This window comes from Thamnophis elegans, chromosome 2 (assembly GCF_009769535.1).
Source record: "Thamnophis elegans isolate rThaEle1 chromosome 2, rThaEle1.pri, whole genome shotgun sequence".
Classification (NCBI taxonomy): domain Eukaryota; kingdom Metazoa; phylum Chordata; class Lepidosauria; order Squamata; family Colubridae; genus Thamnophis; species Thamnophis elegans.
Window position 1 is genome coordinate 82,035,993 of NC_045542.1, and position 20,141 is coordinate 82,056,133.

General features: G+C 41.2%; 1 protein-coding gene across 1 annotated transcript; it reads left to right on the forward strand.

Annotated features, from left to right (window-relative positions):
- Nucleotides 1-5,126: 5,126 nt before the first annotated feature.
- Nucleotides 5,127-16,681, forward strand: FGF1 (fibroblast growth factor 1). The gene is made up of 4 exons (XM_032239047.1): nt 5,127-5,174; nt 5,271-5,430; nt 14,196-14,299; nt 15,891-16,681. The coding sequence occupies exons 1-4, from the start codon at nt 5,127-5,129 to the stop codon at nt 16,083-16,085; spliced, it is 507 nt and encodes a 168-aa protein (XP_032094938.1). The 3' UTR covers nt 16,086-16,681.
- Nucleotides 16,682-20,141: the final 3,460 nt, after the last annotated feature.

The window sequence follows — 20,141 nt, forward strand, 5'->3', positions numbered from 1 at the left end:
AGGATGCAAATGACCAGCTGCCTGCAAAGAATATAAATCCTTCCATTCCCCACCATCCAGTCAGAGCTGAAGAAGCTTCTTGGATGAGAAGTGAAATGTCTTCAAAGAAAAAAAACAAGGAAGTCCAGTTGCCTCCTGAAAAAGCGCCTTTAGGACAATCATGGTTTATGTAGATGTCCTTACAATAGCAAAATACTGAGCTCATGCAAAGCAAACCATGATTATGCTATTGAAAAAAGTGAGAAAAATAAACTTTAATATAAATTTTGTGTTTTTTAAGAATGGAAATTGTTTTGCATTTTTAAAATGTGTCCTTTTCTTAAGTGTACACTTATGAAGTACAACTTTTTTTGGAAAGAACATATCTGGAAGTACATTTCAGCCAAACCAAATTCCATAAACTGCCCTATTTCTAATCTGCTCCATTAATCTGCAGTAATGGATTACCTTCCACTATTATTCCAAGCCATTTTATAGCCACAGAATGTTAATAATGTTTCTTCAACTAAGAACAAAAATAAATAAAATGAAGGACCATGTAAGACAAGCTTTCAAAGATTTTTTTTAATATAATTGTATTTTTTAGGAAGCCTAATACTATTAGAACTCCTTTTAAAAAGATGATTGATTTGATATGATATGATTTTCATCCTGCATTTCTTACTGGGTGGTGAACATAATATTGTCCTCATTTGTTTTCCACAACAATCTACTCATGGGATAATCTAAGGTGACAGAAACTGACTGGCACAAACTTATTCAATGAGTTCCCATGGCTGTGAGATGATTTAAACCTTGATCTTTAAATCCTGGCTCTAAATTCAACGTTCAATTAATCAAGCAAAGAAGCAACCATTTCCTGACAGTTAGAACAATTAATCAGTGGAACAACTTATCTCCAGAAGTTGTGGGTTCTCCAACACTGGAGGTTTATAAGAAGATATTGGACAACCATTTGCCTGGCATAGAGTCACTTGCCTGAGCAGGGAGTTGGACTAGAACACCTCCACAGTCTCTTCCAACTTGTTATTCTGTTATTATAAGTGCTGCATCAGGGGTGTAAAACTCAAGGCCTGGGGATGGATCCAGCCTGCAGGATGCTTAAATCTGGCCCATGGAGGTCCCTTGGAAACAGCGAAGGACTGGCCTGTGGTGCCTCTGCCAGCAAAAATGGAGCTCAGGGAGGCCATGCAAGGCCTACCCAGGTTCCCTTTTCCACCCCAATGGACTCCTGCAGCCCTCTGCCATCAAAAACAGAGGCCCTGGGAGGTCACACACTCTGTTTTTGCTAGCAGAGGGATGCAGGAGGCCATCACGGTTGAAATGAAATGAGATTGAGTTTGACACTCCTGCCCTACACCATACTGGTTTTCCTTCAGATTAAATGCCCCTTAGTTCAATGCCGCATGGTTCCAATAAACTTTGTTCTGTAAGCTTACACATACCCGTGAAAGGAATTGGAATTGAAAGACGTCATCCATCTACCTACCTACCCATTCATCCATCCATCCACCAAATCTGCAACAGAATCATTTGCCAATCAACAGGAGTAGGGCAGGGGAATCCTAAGTAAACAGTGGCATAGATGCCTGTTGACAAGTTCCAGATAAAGCTCTGAATAACTGAAGAATCATTTGACAGAGCTGACAAGCCACAGCCCAACATTGGGATGAGTGAGCTTTCTAATCAACTAAGATCAGTGAATTTTTTTGCAATTGATGTCACCCAAAATAACTTTAAAACACCTATGCGCTTATGCTCTCACTTTTTTCAAATATCATTTATAAACTACAGGAAAAAATATTACAGAATACTAAAATACGCTTAAAAATGCATAATTGAGAAAAAGCCCTTTGACCTTAAAACATTTAGAACAAAATGACTTGTCCATTGTTTCAATATGATTCTTTTAGTCAACAGCCTCTCTGCCCCTATGCTCACTATAATAATTCCCGATAAGCAGTCAGTTCCAAAGCTTTGGTATATAGTTTAACATTACATTAAAATCTTTAACATTTTAAGCAGGGATCCCCAACCTCTGAGCCACAGCCCACAACCGGACCATGGCCCATTCAGAACTGGGGCATGCAAGCAGCAGACAAGGGCTTGCACACACACAGTTCCCATTTCCATATGTGGCGCACATGCCTGCCATTCCCACAGAACCATCTCCTCTCCCCCCCCCCGCCAGCTCTGCCAAGTTGGAAAGGATGGGGACTGCTGAAAACATTCCCTGCTATTACACACACACACACACACACACACACACTCACATATGTGTATGTATATGCATATGTATATGTACTTGTTTTCGTAGATTTTCATTGGTGTAGGTATGCTGGTCTTGTTTTATTTGGATCTTTTCCTGTGTAAGATTGCGATTGTCTTGCCAACGTTTCAGCGAGGTCTCACTCGCCACCTTCAGGCTGATGATTACATTATTCCAAAAAAGATATCAGACAATCAAATGACCACATCATACAACTCATTGAACCCTCAAATTTTTTAAACCACCGGCATAGAGAATCAGATGTATATCCTTTCAAATGCATCCCTTAGGGAGGCCAATATAGCCTAAATACATTTTTTTTAATAAATCAGATTTAATCTCAGATGCATAGACATTGTTTAAAATGTGAATCCATTGATAGGGGCATTACTGGAGAAAATCTCGGTTTATTCCTGTCATGGATTCCATCATGTAAGAGAACATCTCGGGTGTCTGCTTGTGCTCTCATTCATGGCTTCTCCTTTTATAGCCATTCACCCTCCCAATACCTTTGATGGACATTGCAGTCTGGACAGCAAGGGATTGGGAGAAGCTGCTTTACATATTTCCTGGCAGGTTGCTTGTGTCTTACTTGTTTCAACTTTGCTGCAAAGGCTGGGAAAGAAATTTCACCATGGATGATGTTTCCTGCCCTTCTCCAAGCATTTTGAATAATTAAATGATTGGGCTTTCAACAAGAAAAAGACAAGGCTTGTCATGTTGTCTTTGGTGTATACTCTTGCTCCTTCTTGAGCCTGTGTGTGTTTGTGTGTGTTCACTTTCATTTCCATAAAACCCAAAACCTTATCAGAAAATACAGTCTAGCAGCCAAGCCAAGAGTAGAGCTATGTATGGAATACCAAAAACCCAGGCCTAAGATGATGAGAACACTGCTCACATCGATCACAGTATGATAATGGGGACAGGAGCTTATATTCATTCAAGAATTCTGCTGGAGTCACAGGCCACTGGCAAGCAAGGACAGATTCTAAAAATAGTGATGAATCTTAAAACAGACACATGGAACTTGCTAACTTATTTCCAAATGCACTAGCAAGCTCCTCCATTAAAACATTTCAAAAGAGCCCTGGGAGCATCAGGCCATTAAATATATTAAGATAGCACCCTCGTCTACCCCTTCTTATTTTAGCACTGGTAATACAGAGATGTAAGTGTTGATCAGGGGTGGGTTTCAACCGGTTCGCGGCGGTCCCCGCGAACCGGTTGGTCGGCGAACCCGGAAGTAAGTAACTTCCGGGAACGGCGAAGGGCCCACCCGCCCGCCCGCGCTCCTTACCGGTCTTTGAAGGCTTCTGCGCTTCCACGCAGGGGCATGACACATACAGCGCATGCGCGATTCTCCGCAAGCAGCTGGATGGCACATACAGCGCCTGCACGAGTCTCCGCGAGCAGCTGGAGCATCGCGCAGGCGCTAAGACGCATGCGCGAACTGCCCGCGTGCACGAGGATGCCGCCGGCCCCGTTCCAACCGAACCGGTTGGAACGGGATTAGCAACCCACCCCTGGTGTTGATGTAGAAATAGATTGAGATAGAGATCAGGGGCAGGTTCCAGCAGTCACTATGCTGGTTCACTGTTGGGACCGTCCATGCTTGATGCGTGCATGTGCAGAAGCAAAAAACAAGATGGCGCCACCTCTGGCACTGCCAGGAGAACTGGTTCAGGGGTGTGGCAGGCCTGGGTCGCTGCCGGTCCCAGCAACCCAGGCCGCCAAACTACTACTGGTTCGGCTGAAAAGGATCTGAACCAGTAGGAACCCATCACTGATAGAGATACTATAGATACTGTACATATATAGATCCACACACTCAGCCATATCTGTCTATTCCACGGTTCAGCGAAGAACAAAGTTCCCACTGGCATCTGAAATTATCTGCCATCTGTAGGTGTGGTTAAAACAATAGATCTCACTTTTTGTTCTATATTTTAACTACTCTGTTTATCTCAGCTTTGGGATCAGTTTTCAGAAAACAAATAAGTTAATGGCTTGGTTTTTTTAGGTGGCCTAGAGATTCCTGATTCAAATAATTGTAACAGGGCATCCTGTCTGGAGCAAATACTCACTGACAATACTACCAACATCATTATTTTTGGTGCCATGTGAGGTGAATGGAAGACTTGACCTGAGGAAGTCCTCAGAGAAGTGAAAAGGATTTGCTCATTTGCTGCTACCCAAACCCACATTTTTCTTAACCACTACCATATTTGGTGTTTGCTTTGAAAAAGAGCCAATTATTTGATACTTAATCAAACAACAAGGAACAGTCTCCGGTTATACTGGGGTGTGTGTGTGTGTGTGTGTGTGTGTGTGTACGTGTGCCTATGCGCTGTGGATCCCTTTTTGCCTTGTTGGAACCTCCTCCAATTATAAATGCAGCTTCCTGTCATTTCACATGGAAAACAGATGAAAGATCTAAAACATCTCACATGTAACAGAAAATTATGCCAAACCCTTACTTCTGGGTACATATGTGCTATAATCCTGCCCATTCTACAGCGTTTAGCTCTTCTCCAGAAGCTACCAACTTCTGATTACAAGCAATAAAAGTAATCCAGGAAAGCTTAGGTCTTGCTTTCTTTCTTCTCTCTGCCTATTTTCTTTCTAGACAGAGATAGGGATTGAACTGGTAAACATAGGGCCCTAGTCTTGCTTTTATCTTATTTGTTTTTATTTATTAAACACCATTTTATTGATTTAATACTATGGCATACAGTAGGCATATTCAAAAAGGCTTTTCAAAGACTGAGGAAACCAAAGATACAGCATACTGTTTTGCTCTGTAGGTTGAATGATACTTTCGTGAGGTGGGTAATCCCTAAAATAATGTGTATAAATAATGCTTGAAAAATTCTCCTCCCACTTTGAACTTGCCGTGACATGGAAGGTATCATTACTATTTTGGCTCCTTTCACTGAAATCCTGCTAAATTTCTTTTCCAGGACTGAAGACCTGAGTCCAAGGAAGGGAAAGAGATGTCTAGAGGGAAATCACAACATTTCCTGCCATGACAGAAAAATTTGACCTGCCAATGGCAGATTACAACCAGCCCAAGCTTCTTTATTGCAGCAATGGTGGTCAGTTCCTGAGGATCCTTCCAGATGGCAAAGTGGATGGCACCAGGGACAGGAATGACAACCACAGTAAGATGCTGCTGTTGTTATTGTAGCTGTTATTTCTGACCCAACTGATAAGTTCAGTGACCTTCTCTTAGTGGCTTTCAACTTTGTGGCATGGCAAAAGATTTGGAGGCATTCTCTGTGTCAAGGCCAAATGATTGTGGCACAATCCATATAAAAACATATCACTCTGTCACTTAATGAGGGTAAATGTCAGGGTTCCAGTGGATGCCCTAATTAAATCATGAGCCTCAAGCCAAGTTTCAAAAGAAATCATGTTATTTATTAGGAGCTTCATATCGACACATTCCAAGTGAAGCCAACTCTGACCCCGCATAATTTACGGCCCAGACCTAACCCTGTTTCCTCCCTTCTCTCAGGGTGTCATCAGTCACACTCACCAGCAGAGCAATTTCGCAGGGTGTAGAGATCACTCCCCTCCAGCTGCTGTGGGTAACCCTGGGAGATAGCCTTGTGAGAGATATGTCGGGAATGTGCTTTTGTTTTTGGCTGCTGTGCTGCTTCGCCGTTTTCCCATCCCCTTTGCCTATGGCAGCTCAAGAGCAGGGCAGGAATGCTGTGTGAGTTGACAGTAGAAACATCATACACAGACTTGTCCCCATCCCTATCCAGTTTGAGTGGTCCCAATACATTCTGGCTGATATAACAAAGCATTAAATTTATTTTTAGAGCAGTACTATAAATAAGATGTTGAATGCTACACACACATCCATACCCACACACACATCCACAAACACTGAAAGTCAAGTCAATTGTCAGAAGTAACCCATCCAAAGCCCATTAAAGTTTTTAAGTGTGGTGTTAGTTAATTAAACCATTAACTCAAGCATAAATTGTAGTTGAGTATATCAAATACAAGCAGAGACCTAGATTCTATTTGTGTAATTAATCAAATTACTTTGGGGAAAATATTGGGGTGTAGGTCAAGTCCTTCTTGTCTTCAAGTTTACTGCATAGCTGAGTGGACCATTTAGGAATCTTAGGAACCTTCAACTGGAAATTCTGAAGCTAGGAGGCAAATCCTCCATTGGCCAAGCATTTAGCCACATGTATCAGGAGGGTCTCCTCAACTCTTCCTCCTACATTTATTCATTGATTATTGTCTGAGCTCAAGTATAGATGGGTAAGAAGACAGCCTATATGTCAGAACTGCCATCTCACTTGCATTCGCTCGATGCCAGACTCTGGGGGAAGGGTATTGGATGGGTGGGGGAAAGCTTACTATACATCACACCTTCTGGAAACACAGCCTGAAGGTCAGAATGGCATGCAGCTGCATACCAGCCCACAATAGGAGACTGTTCACCAAACAATTCATTTCAATATGATTGGACAATGGGAGACCAGCAGTGGGAAGTGGCTCAAGGGGAGAAAGTTAAACTTAAGAATTTTTTGTGCCCAAATTTCAGTTATGGCTTTGCTCTATTGTATTCTATACCTTTTTCACCAAATGGAGTCCAGGATTGTTAGAATAGAATAGAATAGAATGGAATGGAATGGAATAGAATAGAAATTGGAGGTAACCTTGGAGGTCTTCTAGTCCAACCCCCTGCTCAGGCAGGAAACCTTATTAAATAAAAAGGTTCTTATTTAAAGGTTCTAGCAGATATAGGGCTGACACTATGCCAGTCTCCAAATATTCTCCTCTCCTTCTGTTAGTCAGAGAAAGGACCATATATATTATATCAGAATAACAAAACTCCAGGTGAAGACACATGAGATTTTATGCAAAATATTTGCAAAGGTCAAGTTATATTTCTGTTGTGCCTTTTTCTGGCACTATCTTCTGAAAAAGATGGACAGAGTACCTTTATTTTTTTAAACGTCTTTTAATATTTAATATTTTCCCACCCCCACATTCCACATTGATCCAAATAGGAGAAAATATTATCCAGTTCTATTACAAAGCATTTACAACAGCTTACCAAGGCTGTTTCTAGATCTGGGCAGATGTTGATCCAACGGTCATGAATCCCCTTTAATGTCTAACTAGGGCTGGGCTCTTAGTTATTTTTAACGGATATATAATTTGGAGCGGGGGAAGCTCTCTACAGTCTTAAACATAATATTTGTCTGGATTATTCTGTTGCACCCATGTTCATTTGGACTAAATCCATTGACAGTTGCCTGTATGCCTTTAACCACATCTATTATTACAGTGAGAACCCACAAATGTATTGGAAAATAGTGCCATGCATTGTGCAAATTGGTGAAAGACACAGCACCCATGAGCTAAGCTGAATCATGGACCTAATGATGCCAAATATCATTCAGTCTTACACAGCTGAGAAAATCATGGGCTCAGCTCTAAAATCCTCTTTGACTTGGTCCATAAAGGATTGAGTCTTTCCTCTGAGCACATCTTCATACCTCAAACACACACATGCCCATCATATGTTCTGTATGAATGCATGCACATATAATGTGCATGTATATATAAAAAGTATGCAATTGCAACCTCTCTATCTAGATTTCAGGCACAATAGCCCACCTTTTAGGAAATTTTACTCCAACAATTGACCTGTAGTATTTTAAAGAGGACTACAGGAAAATTGGACATGTTTCTGCTGTGGCAGCAAAAGCTATAAACATGTCTCATAAGTATTTAAAGCTTTGTAGCTGCTCTCCTTTACATATATTAAATCTACTGACATTCCCTTCTTGATAATACCCATTGGTCTGTTTGTTTGAAGTGGCATCCTTTCACTAATTTAAAGTCTGTTGTCTTGCCAAGACAAAATGCCTTTTATGTCTGTTTGTGCAGGATATATTCTCAGCTCAGATTCATTTTCCTGAGGGAGTAGAATCTACTGAAAAGCCTCTTCTGTGCCATAACAGCCTGGAAAGAGGAAATGAGAAGGCCAGAGAATCTGCAGGAGTCAATCTTTATTTCTTAGGACACAAACAATTTGGTCTATTGATCCGAAGCTATTGCTCTTTGTGCCACACTCAATAAAAATGCTCAGTTGACTGAGAGGCTGACAAAATGCAGTTTTAACCCTTCTTTTACGTGTTATTAACTAGAGTATGAAGTTCGCTGATTTTTGCCACTGCAATCCTGTTCCAGATTTAATAAATCTTTACTATGGACCACTCCAGCCAAATATTTCTGTAGTAACAAGAAAGGTACAAAGCAAAGTTGTAACCCATCAATCAGGCTCCCTAACTGTATAGAGGCAAAATACCCAATCAGATGCCTGAGATTTATCCCTTATCAGCAGGAAAGGACAGAAGTAGAAGGGACAAGACAGAGAGTGAAACCCTCTCCCCTCTTGGGATTCTGCCCCCTCTTTTTGTTTTATCTTGGGGGCTTTTTTCTGCCTTTGAATTAATCTTGACTCCTGGTAATTTCCTGGGCAACCCCTGCCATTTACTTTGCAAAATTCTGAACTAATTTGCCATCCCCTGCTTCTTCTTAGGGCTGAGAGATAATGAATGACCCAAGATCATCCAGCTGACTTTTGCTGTGAGACATTATTATTCTGTTTGATTGCTGAGTCAGTCAGATGTTTAGGCTGGGTTTGGGATTTGGGTCCACTTATCTAGTCCTTCCAAAGGACAGGGGATAGGTAGATATTGTTGTTTAATAATATTAAAGGTATTGCTACAGGATATATCATTATGGTTCACTGCACAATCAGCCAGATGCTCGGCCTGGATTTGGTATGTCTACCTATATTTGATGGTATTATCATTTTGGTTCATTGCACAGTCAGCCAGATGTTCAGACTGGATTTGGCTGGATTCCACCTGTGGAATCCTTCCTAAGGACCTAAAACAGGCAGATGTGGCCTGTATTAAAGGTATCATCACAGGATGTAATTATTATGGTTATTATTGGTATGTAGATGGACCCAGATTTAGTGCTACCTAACACAATAGCTGCATTTAGCTGACTTTATTTGATCTGAAAATTAAGCAGATCAAACATGGTCAGTGGCTGATGGGGAGACTCTCGGGTAATCCCAAGATTCTAGCGCAAACTATGAAGTTAAAAGAGAAATCCTAAAATGGCAAATGACTTCTGTATTGTAGCAAAGGAAGTTACAGTACATAGTTGAAGCATTAGATCATCAACAACTGAGCTTCACTCAAGGGAGTTGAGCTTTACTTATGAAAAAAAATAGAGTTCTTCCATGTTTCTATTATTTAACAGATTTTTATGTGGTAAGGAAAAAAAATGGAATCATTACAAAAACATGGGTGGGTAACAAATGAAAGTTGCCAACATAAATCTGAATCAGAGAGGGATGTGTGATGAATGTACAACTAGCATCTCATCTAGAAGGGCCCTACATTTGCTAATATCTCTCCAATGGTAGTACAAGATAGAAAAGTGACCTTTGGCCTCTGACAGGAAGCAAGTCTTCCCATGCAATCAGTTAATCTGCCTTTCTCTTCTTTGTGCTTTTACAGGTTTACAAATTGGCTGTTTTCACTATGAACTGCATGACTCTACAGTATATGTGCATGATTTATCTGACGTCTACTTCAGCATTTCTTTTTCTGCATTTCTAATATATCAATCATATGTATACCATGGGAAAACTGGGTAGTGAGATGGCAGAAGATGAAAGAATAATAAGCTGAGCTTTATTGCTACTATTGGTACTACATGAACAGATGAACAGTGTTTGATCAGCACACACATATGCACAACAACTTGGTTTCTCAGTAGGGTCTTCTGTACTTCAGTTTATACAATGTGCATTGCTGAGACTAACTGGAATCCAGCTGGATTCCTTGGTGCAAGATGTTTCAAAGTTTCAAAGTTTAATAGCATTTGTATGCCGCCCAATTTTGAAGGACTCCGGGCAGCTAACAATACAATAAATCAAAAAGAATAGAAGAAAGAAAAGATAGATTTAAAAACACACCATGCACTCCATTCCAAGTGGGGCTGGACCATATTTTGGGGTCAACAGCCCCAGGCCTGCCGGAACAGCCAGGTTTTAGTGGCCTTATGGAAGGCCGAGAGAGTGGGAAGGGTACGGATCTCTGCGGGGAGATCATTCCACAAGATGTGATGAAGATGGCATCAAATGCACAGGCCAATTCTAAGAAAAGCACTTATTTTAAAAAAGAAAAGCCACAAGAACACTTGGTTTTCCTCCCCTGCCCCAGCTCTGCTCTCTCTCTCTCTCTCTCTTTTTTTTCTGAAGTCAGTTTATGGTTGAGGTTTATTAGAAATAGCATTTACATACTCGTGCTTGCACCCTCAACACTGGTCTGAATCAAGATGATCTCATCCTGAATAAACACAGCAAAGGACAGGCAGGAAGTCGCTAATGTAGAGTAAACTGGCATATTGCCTTTCTGAAATCTTGTTCAAGTGATAGAGGTAGGAAAGCAAACAAGGTAGAGATTCTGTAAAAGCACAAGTGTTCTTCCAGTTTTCAAGAACAAGCACAAGACAAAATGCCACATGCTGTGAAATCACTTATCAGGAATCCATGCCCAAGGAGGCAGCCTGATCCCCAGTGCTACATAGGCTAAATGGGACTCGCTTTTTAGAAATTTTGGCTAAGTATCCTCATGTCTTGACTGTCCCCTCTGGATCTCCTGCAGGAATCTGGACTTGCTGACATCCTGTGCTTACTCTGGGATCTAAAACTATATATAACAAATTCTTCATGTCTCGTAGAGTTAGTTTCTTAAAAAAAATCAGCCACTTCCATCCATGCTGCAGGCCTTTTCCCACTCACTGAAATGTCATGCAAGGGAAGTGTAATGCAGCTAAAATATAACACATGCTTTTGCCAGCACTTTGAATTTCAACATTAGCAGCCTAGTCAAAACACTTATGATAAAGTGCTTTGATATTAAGCATAAATCAAACTATATTTCTCTTCCAGAAAACAGTTCTTCAACCTGGTTTCCTCCAATTGTATGGAGCTTTAACTCCCAGAATTCCTAGGGTAGTATGACAATGACCACTAGGTTGGCCTATTCCTATTGCCCTTATTCTTCTGGGTGTCAATGACTCATTATCTTGACTGTCCAATAACCAGATTTCCAAAGCAGTCAACCAGCTTTATAACTTTCTTCAAGCAAAACCAAGTAATAGGAGCAATGCCTAGCATCTAGGCTTTGGAAAATAGTTTCCCATGTAACTAGGGAAAACTTTCACAAGAAAAAGAAGTAGCACAGCCATGATGACAAATGCCCAAAATGCGCAGAAAGTCACTTCAAGTCTCCAACCCAAAACAAGAGACCTACCTTGAAGCCATTATGCCATGAAGAACACATGTGTGAATCAGTCCCATGAATGGACGCACCCGATAAGAAAGGAAACTAATTTCATGGCAACAGAAGGGGAGATGTTTAGATTGACAACTGCACATCAATCAGCCAGCCGGGAGTTATGAGAATGAAAGAAAAAACACTTGTATAAATGCTTGGCCGGTTTAATAGAGGAAGTCAATCATCGTCTCCATGCTCATCAAGGATAGAAGCCTCAGCCACACATATGTTTAAATACCATGAAATAGAGACAGGCAATGAATTATAGTTCAGAGACAGGCAATGAATTATAGCCTCAGCCACACATATGTTTAAATACCATGAAATAGAGACAGGCAATGAATTATAGTTGGTAGGAGCCTTCTGGAGCATTGAGTCCAGTCCCCTGGTCTAGGGCAGCGGTCAGCAACCAGCGGCTCTGGAGCCGCATGTGGCTCTTTTATCCCTCTGCTGTGGCTCCCTGTTGCCAGTCTGCTCCACAATTGATAGGGCTTTCAGTTAGGACAGGTAGAGGAAAAAGGATGCCACGCTAGGAGGAGACTCTATGGTGGGAGAACTGGACTTCCAGTTGGCTCCAGAATTGAACAGAGGCCTTTCAGTTAGGACCTTTGTGGCTTTTTGTGTGTTTAAGGTTGCTGACCCCTGATGTAGGGGAAATGGAGTAAAAAAAAGTCAGGCTGGCAGCCACAATTGTGTGTGTGTGTCTAGGTGTCGGTGTGTCTGTGTTTGTGTGTGTATGTGTAGATGTGGATGCTATCTTGACTTTCTCCTTTACCCCCAATCCCATAAATACCCTCCCACTGGTCAGGACAGGTATCCAAATTAAAGCCTCCTTAAAAGATCAGCGCTCCTGTTTGAATTTAAGACCATTCTTTCAAGTCTTCCCTCTGGAACCATAGAGAATTTTTCCAGTGTGGTATCTTTTCAGAAGTATAAGACAGCTTTTTTATGGTCCTTTCCATTCCCCCAGTATTTTTTTTTAATATGTACATCACACATACCTGCATTTCAGACCAAGCAACTTCAGGCTTTTTCGAAGCTGCCCAAAATAGGCCCAACTTCAGCATGAAAGGTACTACAACTTGATGCTCTAGGATTGCATGCTACTCTAAAAAACATTTTTTTTTCAAAAAGAAGTGAACCCCCAGAGTTCCTTCAAGTGTAGCAAAGGAATTTTAGTGCTCCAAGAACATTATTAACCTGGGAAGTAAGGATACTAACTGGATTTTTTTTTTTAAAAAAAAGTCCTACATTAACATTACTTTTGTTTGTTCCTGCCCACTTTTTGGGTCTGTGCTTTTCTATGACTGAGAAAATCCAAACACCTAAGTTGGAAGGGCTTGCTTTTGTTGTCATAAGACCATAAGAAAAATCCTGCTGCCTGTTAATTCAGCCTTTGGTTTTCAAAAATGGCCGGACATTCTGGGTATTCGCAAACCAGGAGCACACACACCTAAAGGCATTTTGTTTTCATAGCTGTTGGGCAATGACAGCCTTTGAATTTGTTAATATTTCCTAACAACCACCTGATTTAGTGTTCAGTTTTGGTTTTATATGTATAAATTTATTTCTTCTACTTCTGTTTCTAACCTGAAGCTTCCAGAAGTTCTAGCTAATATTTTCCATAGTTGGGAATTCCGGAAACTGTACTATAATTCAGCACATCTTGATAAAATTCCGATTTGGGGAAAGATTCCCTAACATATCAGGGAGGCAGGCAAGTAGGGAGGCAGGAAGGCCGGAGGGATGGAGGGAAGGCAGGCGGGAAGTGAGGAGGGAGGGAGAGGAGGAAGGCAGGAAGGCAAGCAGGAAGGCAGGAGGGAGGGAGGGAGGGCAGGAAGAAGGAAGGAAGGAAGGAAGGAAGGAAGGAAGGAAGGAAGGAAGGAAGGAAGGAAGGAAGGAAGGAAGGATTAGGGGTTTAAAAAAACCATTAGGTAACATTCTTGAATTATAATTTTCTCTTTCTTTTTCTCCTGGAAGTAGTTTCAAGCCAGCACATTATTTTTAAAAAAATGCATGTTTGCCAACTAATGCTAGAAATGAATTTATTGTAAATGAGTTATTAAACTTGGACATCCTGATGAAAAAATATTTACAGAGGAAACTCTTTAGACGGTTATGTGCCAGTGGAATAACCCTAGTTACAGAGTACACTTCTTGGTGCAGACTGTGTAAATAAACTTGGGTAGTGCCTTTACTTTCCACAGCCCATTAAGCTAATGCAATTATATTTGTACAGAGCTAGGAAGGGATTCAGAAAAGCCTTGGTTCTGTCTTTGGAAACAGAACTTGGCAAGTTGAGGTCCCTGATCTGCATGAGGTTCTCAATCCTTTCTTTTGCAAGCCGATCAGGCTAAACCATGCCCAACACACACACATTTTCACGTAATTAGAAGTTCCTAGGATAACACCAAAGTATTATCAGTCTTGGCAATTAACTTAGTCCGCACTGCAGAGCTTCAACAATAGTTATGTGTTAACAGTGGTTCATAATTCCTCCCTTTTTTCTTTCTTTCAAACTATAGTTCAGTTACTGCTCAGCACAGAATATTTTGGTGCAGTGTACATAAAGGGCATCGGATCTGGATTGTACTTAGCTATGGATGTCAATGGACGCTTACATGGCTCGGTAAGTATAAAGTTCCCATGATATTAACTATAGGGAAGTTTTGAGGGTAGGCAAAGATGTTGTAGCTTGGAGAGCTTGGAATCAAAAATCATTTATACATGCACAATTAAAGGTCACTTGTTTTTGCTGCTGGGTGGATGCTTTTTGACCAATCTTAATTTCTGGGAAAAGAAAGAAAAATATTTGAAAACAACATTCCGAAACATTTCAGCTATTAGAAAGTGGCACTGTTCCTCCAGATAAGATGAAACCATCAGGAGGAACTGAGACATACTGTACTTAAATCTAAATGAAATAAAGCTCATTCAGTAATAGGGTTTGCTAGGTTTTCCTAGGTTTTGCTGGTCTATAATAAAAACAGGACGCAGTGGCTAAGACGCTGAGCTTGTCGATCAGAAGGTCGGCAGTTTGCCGGTTCGAATCCCTAGTGCCACATAATGGAGTGAGCTCCCATTATTTGTTCCAGTTTCTACCAACCTAGCAGTTCGAAAACAAGTAAAAATGCAAGTAGAAAAATAGGAACCACCTTTGGTGGGAAGATAACAGTGTTCTGTGCACCTTCGGCATTTAGTCATGCTGGCCACATGACCACAGAGACGTCTTCGGACGGCGCTGGCTCTTTGGCTTTGAAACAGAGATGAGCACCGCCTCCTAGAGTTGGGAACAACTAGCACATATTTGCGAGGAGAACCTTTACATTTTAGCAATTAGCAATTAGCAATTTAATAAATTTGTATGCCGCCCAATCCCATAGGACTCTGTGCGGCTTACAGAAAGATAAAAATTAAAATTAAAAAATAACATGAGATACAATTTAAAAAACAACACACCATACATTCCATTTAAGTGGGGCTGGACGTTGTTCAACAGCCCCAGGCCTGCTGGAACAGCCAGGTTTTAGTGGCTTTTTGGAAGGCTGAGAGAGTGGGAAGGGTCCGGATCTCTACGGGTAGATCGTTCCACAGGGCCAGAGCAGCTACAGAGAAGGCCCTGCCCCGAGGAGCCGCCAGCCGGTATTGTCCGATCGACAGCACTCGGAGAAGGCCCAACCTGTGAGATCTTATTGGTCATTGGGAGGTATGTGGCAGGAGGCGGTCTCTCAGATATCCAGGTCCTAAGCCATGTAGAGCTTTAAAAGTAATAACTAGCACCTTGAAGCACGTTCGGAGACCAATAGGAAGCCAGTGCAGCTCGTGGAGGATAGGTGTAACATGGGTGTACCTAGGTACACCCGATATCGCTCGCGCGGCTGCATTCTGGACCAACTGTAGTCTCTGAACACTTTTCAGGGGCAGCCCCATGTAGAGCGCTTTATAATAAAAAAAGAATTGATAGGAAGACTTACTAACAGCCTTGCCAGATAGATGGCAAGTATCTTGCTAAGCAGCAAAGATCTGGAGCAAAAGGGTTAATTTTATCACCTACCAAAAGGCAGCAGATACTCAGACTTTCCCACCTTCTAAAGTTGGACTAGAAAGAGTCAAACTCTTCCACAATCCAAACACAATCACGATGGTCCTTCAGTGCCATAAACGGTTTTGGTCATTGTATGTGCTTCCCTTCTGAATGCTCCCAACCTCTTTTTCTTTAGCAGTTGCCAACAGCAGAGTGCGTGTTCCTGGAAAAATTGGAAGAAAACAATTACAATACTTACAAGTCAAAGATGCACACAGATAAGAACTGGTATGTTGCCTTGAAGAAGAATGGAAACAGCAAATTGGGACCGAAGACTAATTATGGCCAGAAAGCAATTCTTTTCCTTCCTCTGCCAGTATCACCTGATTAGATTGCTTCTTCCCCTCCGTTAGAAAAGTTGTCCTGAACAATTAAGCAGCCAGTGAACTTTTCCTTTTGTCCCCTTTGATTCTTTCTCATACTGGAAACAAACAAAAAATGGACCACAAAGTACTTGAGATGGAATATATATACACTGCATCTCTAAAATGTCCATTCAGCCTCAACAATTCCATTGGCATACCATAGCATTACATACAAAATGAATCTGTTAACCTCACTAGAAAAGCATTTATCTTAGTGTATAGTTCCCATAGCCATAGACAGCCTATAACAGAGCTTCCCACTTTGAAAGTGCATATTCACGAGGCCCATTTCAAGGTTATATAAGGTGGCTTTTAAGAATACTTGTGTATCACATAGAAGCAAAATACTTAAACTATACAACCATTTAAAACCAAGACTTTGTGCCAAGGGCAAAGAAAAAAAACATATATATTCATTATATATATGTGTGTGTGTGCGTGCGTGCGTGCGTGTTATGAATATTCATAATTATGAATGTAGTTTCCCACTCCCAAATGGTTTAAATCACACAAGCTTATTGTGTGATTTATTATTATTATTATTATGATTCACAGCCTTTGGGGCTGGTTGGTAGCTCAACAGCTCGAGTCCTAACCTAGGACCTAGGAACTGTTAAGGTAACGTCGGAGGATATAAGTCCGATAAATTTAGAATTTCCAAATAGGGAGGTAGCCCTTTAGATATCACTCCAAGGGCTCCAATTACAATCAGGACAACACTCGGTTTCTTTTTCCACAGTCGCTCAAGTTCAATTTGCAAGTCCCGGTACTTTGTGATTTTTTTCTTGCTGCTTATCTTCAATTCGCGCATCACCAGGTATTGCAATGTCAATGAATCAAAATTATTATTATTATTATTATTATTATTATTATTATTATTATTACTACTACTACTACTACTACTACTACTACTACTACTACTACAACAACAACAACAAAACTGAAAATTATACAAGTCAATCAGACTGAAATCTAGGCTCTTTACACATTTAACTGTGTGCCTATATTTCATGACTTAAAAGTTTGGGTCCCAGCATTAGTTTCCCTGTATTGATGTGAGGTTTTCCAGTACAGCCAGTTGTTTCTCACCAAGCCAGAAAACGGATGGGCACAAATCCCACCAGCTGTATATAGACAGCCCTTGAGTTACCATTGACCACCATTGAGCCCCAAATTTATGTTGCTAAGTGAAAAATTTGTTATTTTATGACTTTTCTTGCCACAATTGTTAAGTGAATCATTGCATTTATTAAATTAGTAACATGTTAAGTGAATCTGAATTCCTCACTGACTTTGCTTGTCAGAAGGTCGCGAAATCTGATCACATGACCCTGGGATACTGAACTATCATAAATATGAACCACTCGCCAAGCATCTGAATTCTGATCATATGGCCATGGGAATGCTGCAATGGTTGTATGTGTGAAAAACACTGAATAACTCGCTTTCAGTGCTGTCGTAACTTTCAACGGTCACTAAATGAACTGTTGTAAGTTAAGGACTATCTGTAAACTATGGAAACACTGCCTTTGATTAAAAGCCTGATGATAACATTGCTACAGTATGTAGTTGCATCAACAGATTCCCTAACTGTAGAATAGAGCAGGTGTGTCAAACTAGTGGCCCATGGGCCAGATGTGTCACATGCAGGCCACGCCCACCCCAGCTCTGCGAAGGAAAAAAACATAGCAATATGACGCCATGAGTTTCACACTCTTGGACAAGAGTAACTGACTCTAACTTGTCTTTTTTCCATGTGAATTCATTTATTTATATTGATTTCAAAAATGCTCTACTCCAGGTGACTCTGAGTTCTTTACCTAATAAAAGTAGAATGATACATAGATGATATGTGTAGATTAAATACAAAAGAATAAAATTGTAAGAGTAAAAGAGTAAATCTGTATTTGTACCCAAATCTTACAGTGGTTCACCCAGGACTTTGTCCCAAAGCTTGGAAAAATAGCCCCATATAACATAATCAGAGTCGGAGCCAAATGGTCCCTGGGAGGAAATGATTCCAGAGGCTTAACTCTGTTTAACAAAAGAGACTTGAAGTGCACAAACTGTGCCAGATTTTATCAGATGGGCAAAAGCGAGATATTCAGGAACCTTATTAATATCCAGATCAGTGGCACTGTGTAGGTTCATTGGTTTAATTCCAGAAATGACAGTGGCTTTGAAAGAATAAGCCGGTGAGAGTAATTATACTATTGTTATAAAGATAATGCATATATTACATGTACTACAGCCATTCAAATGGAAGATAGGAGAGCAAGACTTAGGAAAGGAACACTGGAGGATTGAATGTAAATTATTATAGGCTTCTAGCAACATACATACATACATACATACATACATACATACATACATACGTGTGTGTGTGTCTGTCTGTCTGTCTGTCTGTCTGCCTTTGGTTATTTGGGTTTTCTCACGGTAAAATTGGAAGTGTCTTGGTGACGTTTCGACAAAGTCTCATTCGTCATCTTCAGGCTTCTTTGCTCGGCTTCGTGCTTCCAGGAGCAATGTGAGATCTCAACTGTTTCTTCCTTTTAACTGCCAGTGCGGGGTTGAGCTGATTGGGTGGGAGCTTGGCTGTGTTCTGATTGGGTGGAGGTATGTTCTGATTGGTTGGGGGTTTGTGCTTCATGTAAGGATTGGAGGGGTTTAAAATGGCTAATGGTGCAGTTGTGGTCTGAAGATGACGAATGAGACTTCGGCGAAATATCGCCAAGACACTTCCAATTTTACGGGGGAGAAAACCCGAATAACCAAAGACCTACATACTAACACCCGCGAAAACCTCAGAATGAATATATATATATATATACATACATACATACCAGGGGTGGGTTTCAACCAGTTCGCGGCGGTCCCAGCAAACCAGTTGGTTGGCGAACCCGGAAGTAAGTAACTTCCGGAAACAGCGAAGGGGCCACCCACCCGCCCGCGCTCCTTACCGGTCTTTGAAGGCTTCTGCGCTTCCACGCAGGCACATGGCACATACAGCGCCTGCGCGATTCTCCGCAAGCAGCTGGATGGCACATACAGCACCTGCGCGTTTCTCCGCGAGCAGCTGGAGCATCGTGCAGGCGCTACGACGCATCGTGAATTGCGCGCATGCATGAGGACGCCGCAATAAGCAACCCACCACTGATACATACATACATACATACATACATGCTTAAAATAAGCCCTCCCTCAAAAATAAGTCCTCCCAAAAAATATTGCAACACAGCAGGGGCCATGAGGTGACCATGCTCGCCGCTTCCTGCATCTCAAAAATAATAAGACCTCCCCAAAAATAAGGCCAAGTGCTTATTTCAGGGAGCAAAAGAAAATAAGACCCCGTCTTATTTTCGGGGAAACAGTGTGTGTGTGTGTGTGTGTGTGTGTGTGTGTGTGTGTGTGTGTGTGTTTTCGTAGATTTTCACGGGTGTAGGTATGCTGGTCTTGTTGTTGTATTCGGGTCTTTTCCCGGGTAATATTGAGATTGTCTTGGCAACGTTTCAGCGAGGTCTCACTCGCCATCTTCAGGCTGGAGTTTTCGGCTTAAAGCATGGTTGGAGCTGCCGTCTTTCTATAAATCTTGGTGGGGTGGGTGTGGAGTGCTGGCTTTGTTTGCCAAGACAATCTCAACCTTACACGGGAAAAGACCCAAATACAACAAGACCAGCATACCTATACCCGTGAAAATCTATAAAAACAAATATATATACATATACATATACATATACATATACATTCACACACACACACACACACACACACACACACACACACACACACATATATATATATATATATATATATATATATATATTCAGAACCTTCAAACTGAAAGATATACATTGTTAATGGCTGCATTGTTCTGTGCTTGAAGATAATGTTTGCATAAAAGTGCCAAAGTGTCCAATAAGCTGCCAGTGACAACAGCATGTCCTTCCTTAGATAAAGAGGGCCCACTCGTTCCTGGTCCCGGTTTATGTTAGAAACTACTTGCATAGAGCTCTGCTTGCTTT

Excerpts from the sequence above, each read along its gene's own strand:
- FGF1 (XM_032239047.1), top strand. The coding sequence starts at position 5,127 with ATGCTTGAAAAATTCTCCTCCCACTTTGAACTTGCCGTGACATGGAAG. Across the intron at positions 5,431-14,195 it reads GGACAGGAATGACAACCACA|TTCAGTTACTGCTCAGCACA; the intron begins GTAAGATGCTGC and ends TTCAAACTATAG. Across the intron at positions 14,300-15,890 it reads ATGGACGCTTACATGGCTCG|CAGTTGCCAACAGCAGAGTG; the intron begins GTAAGTATAAAG and ends CTTTTTCTTTAG.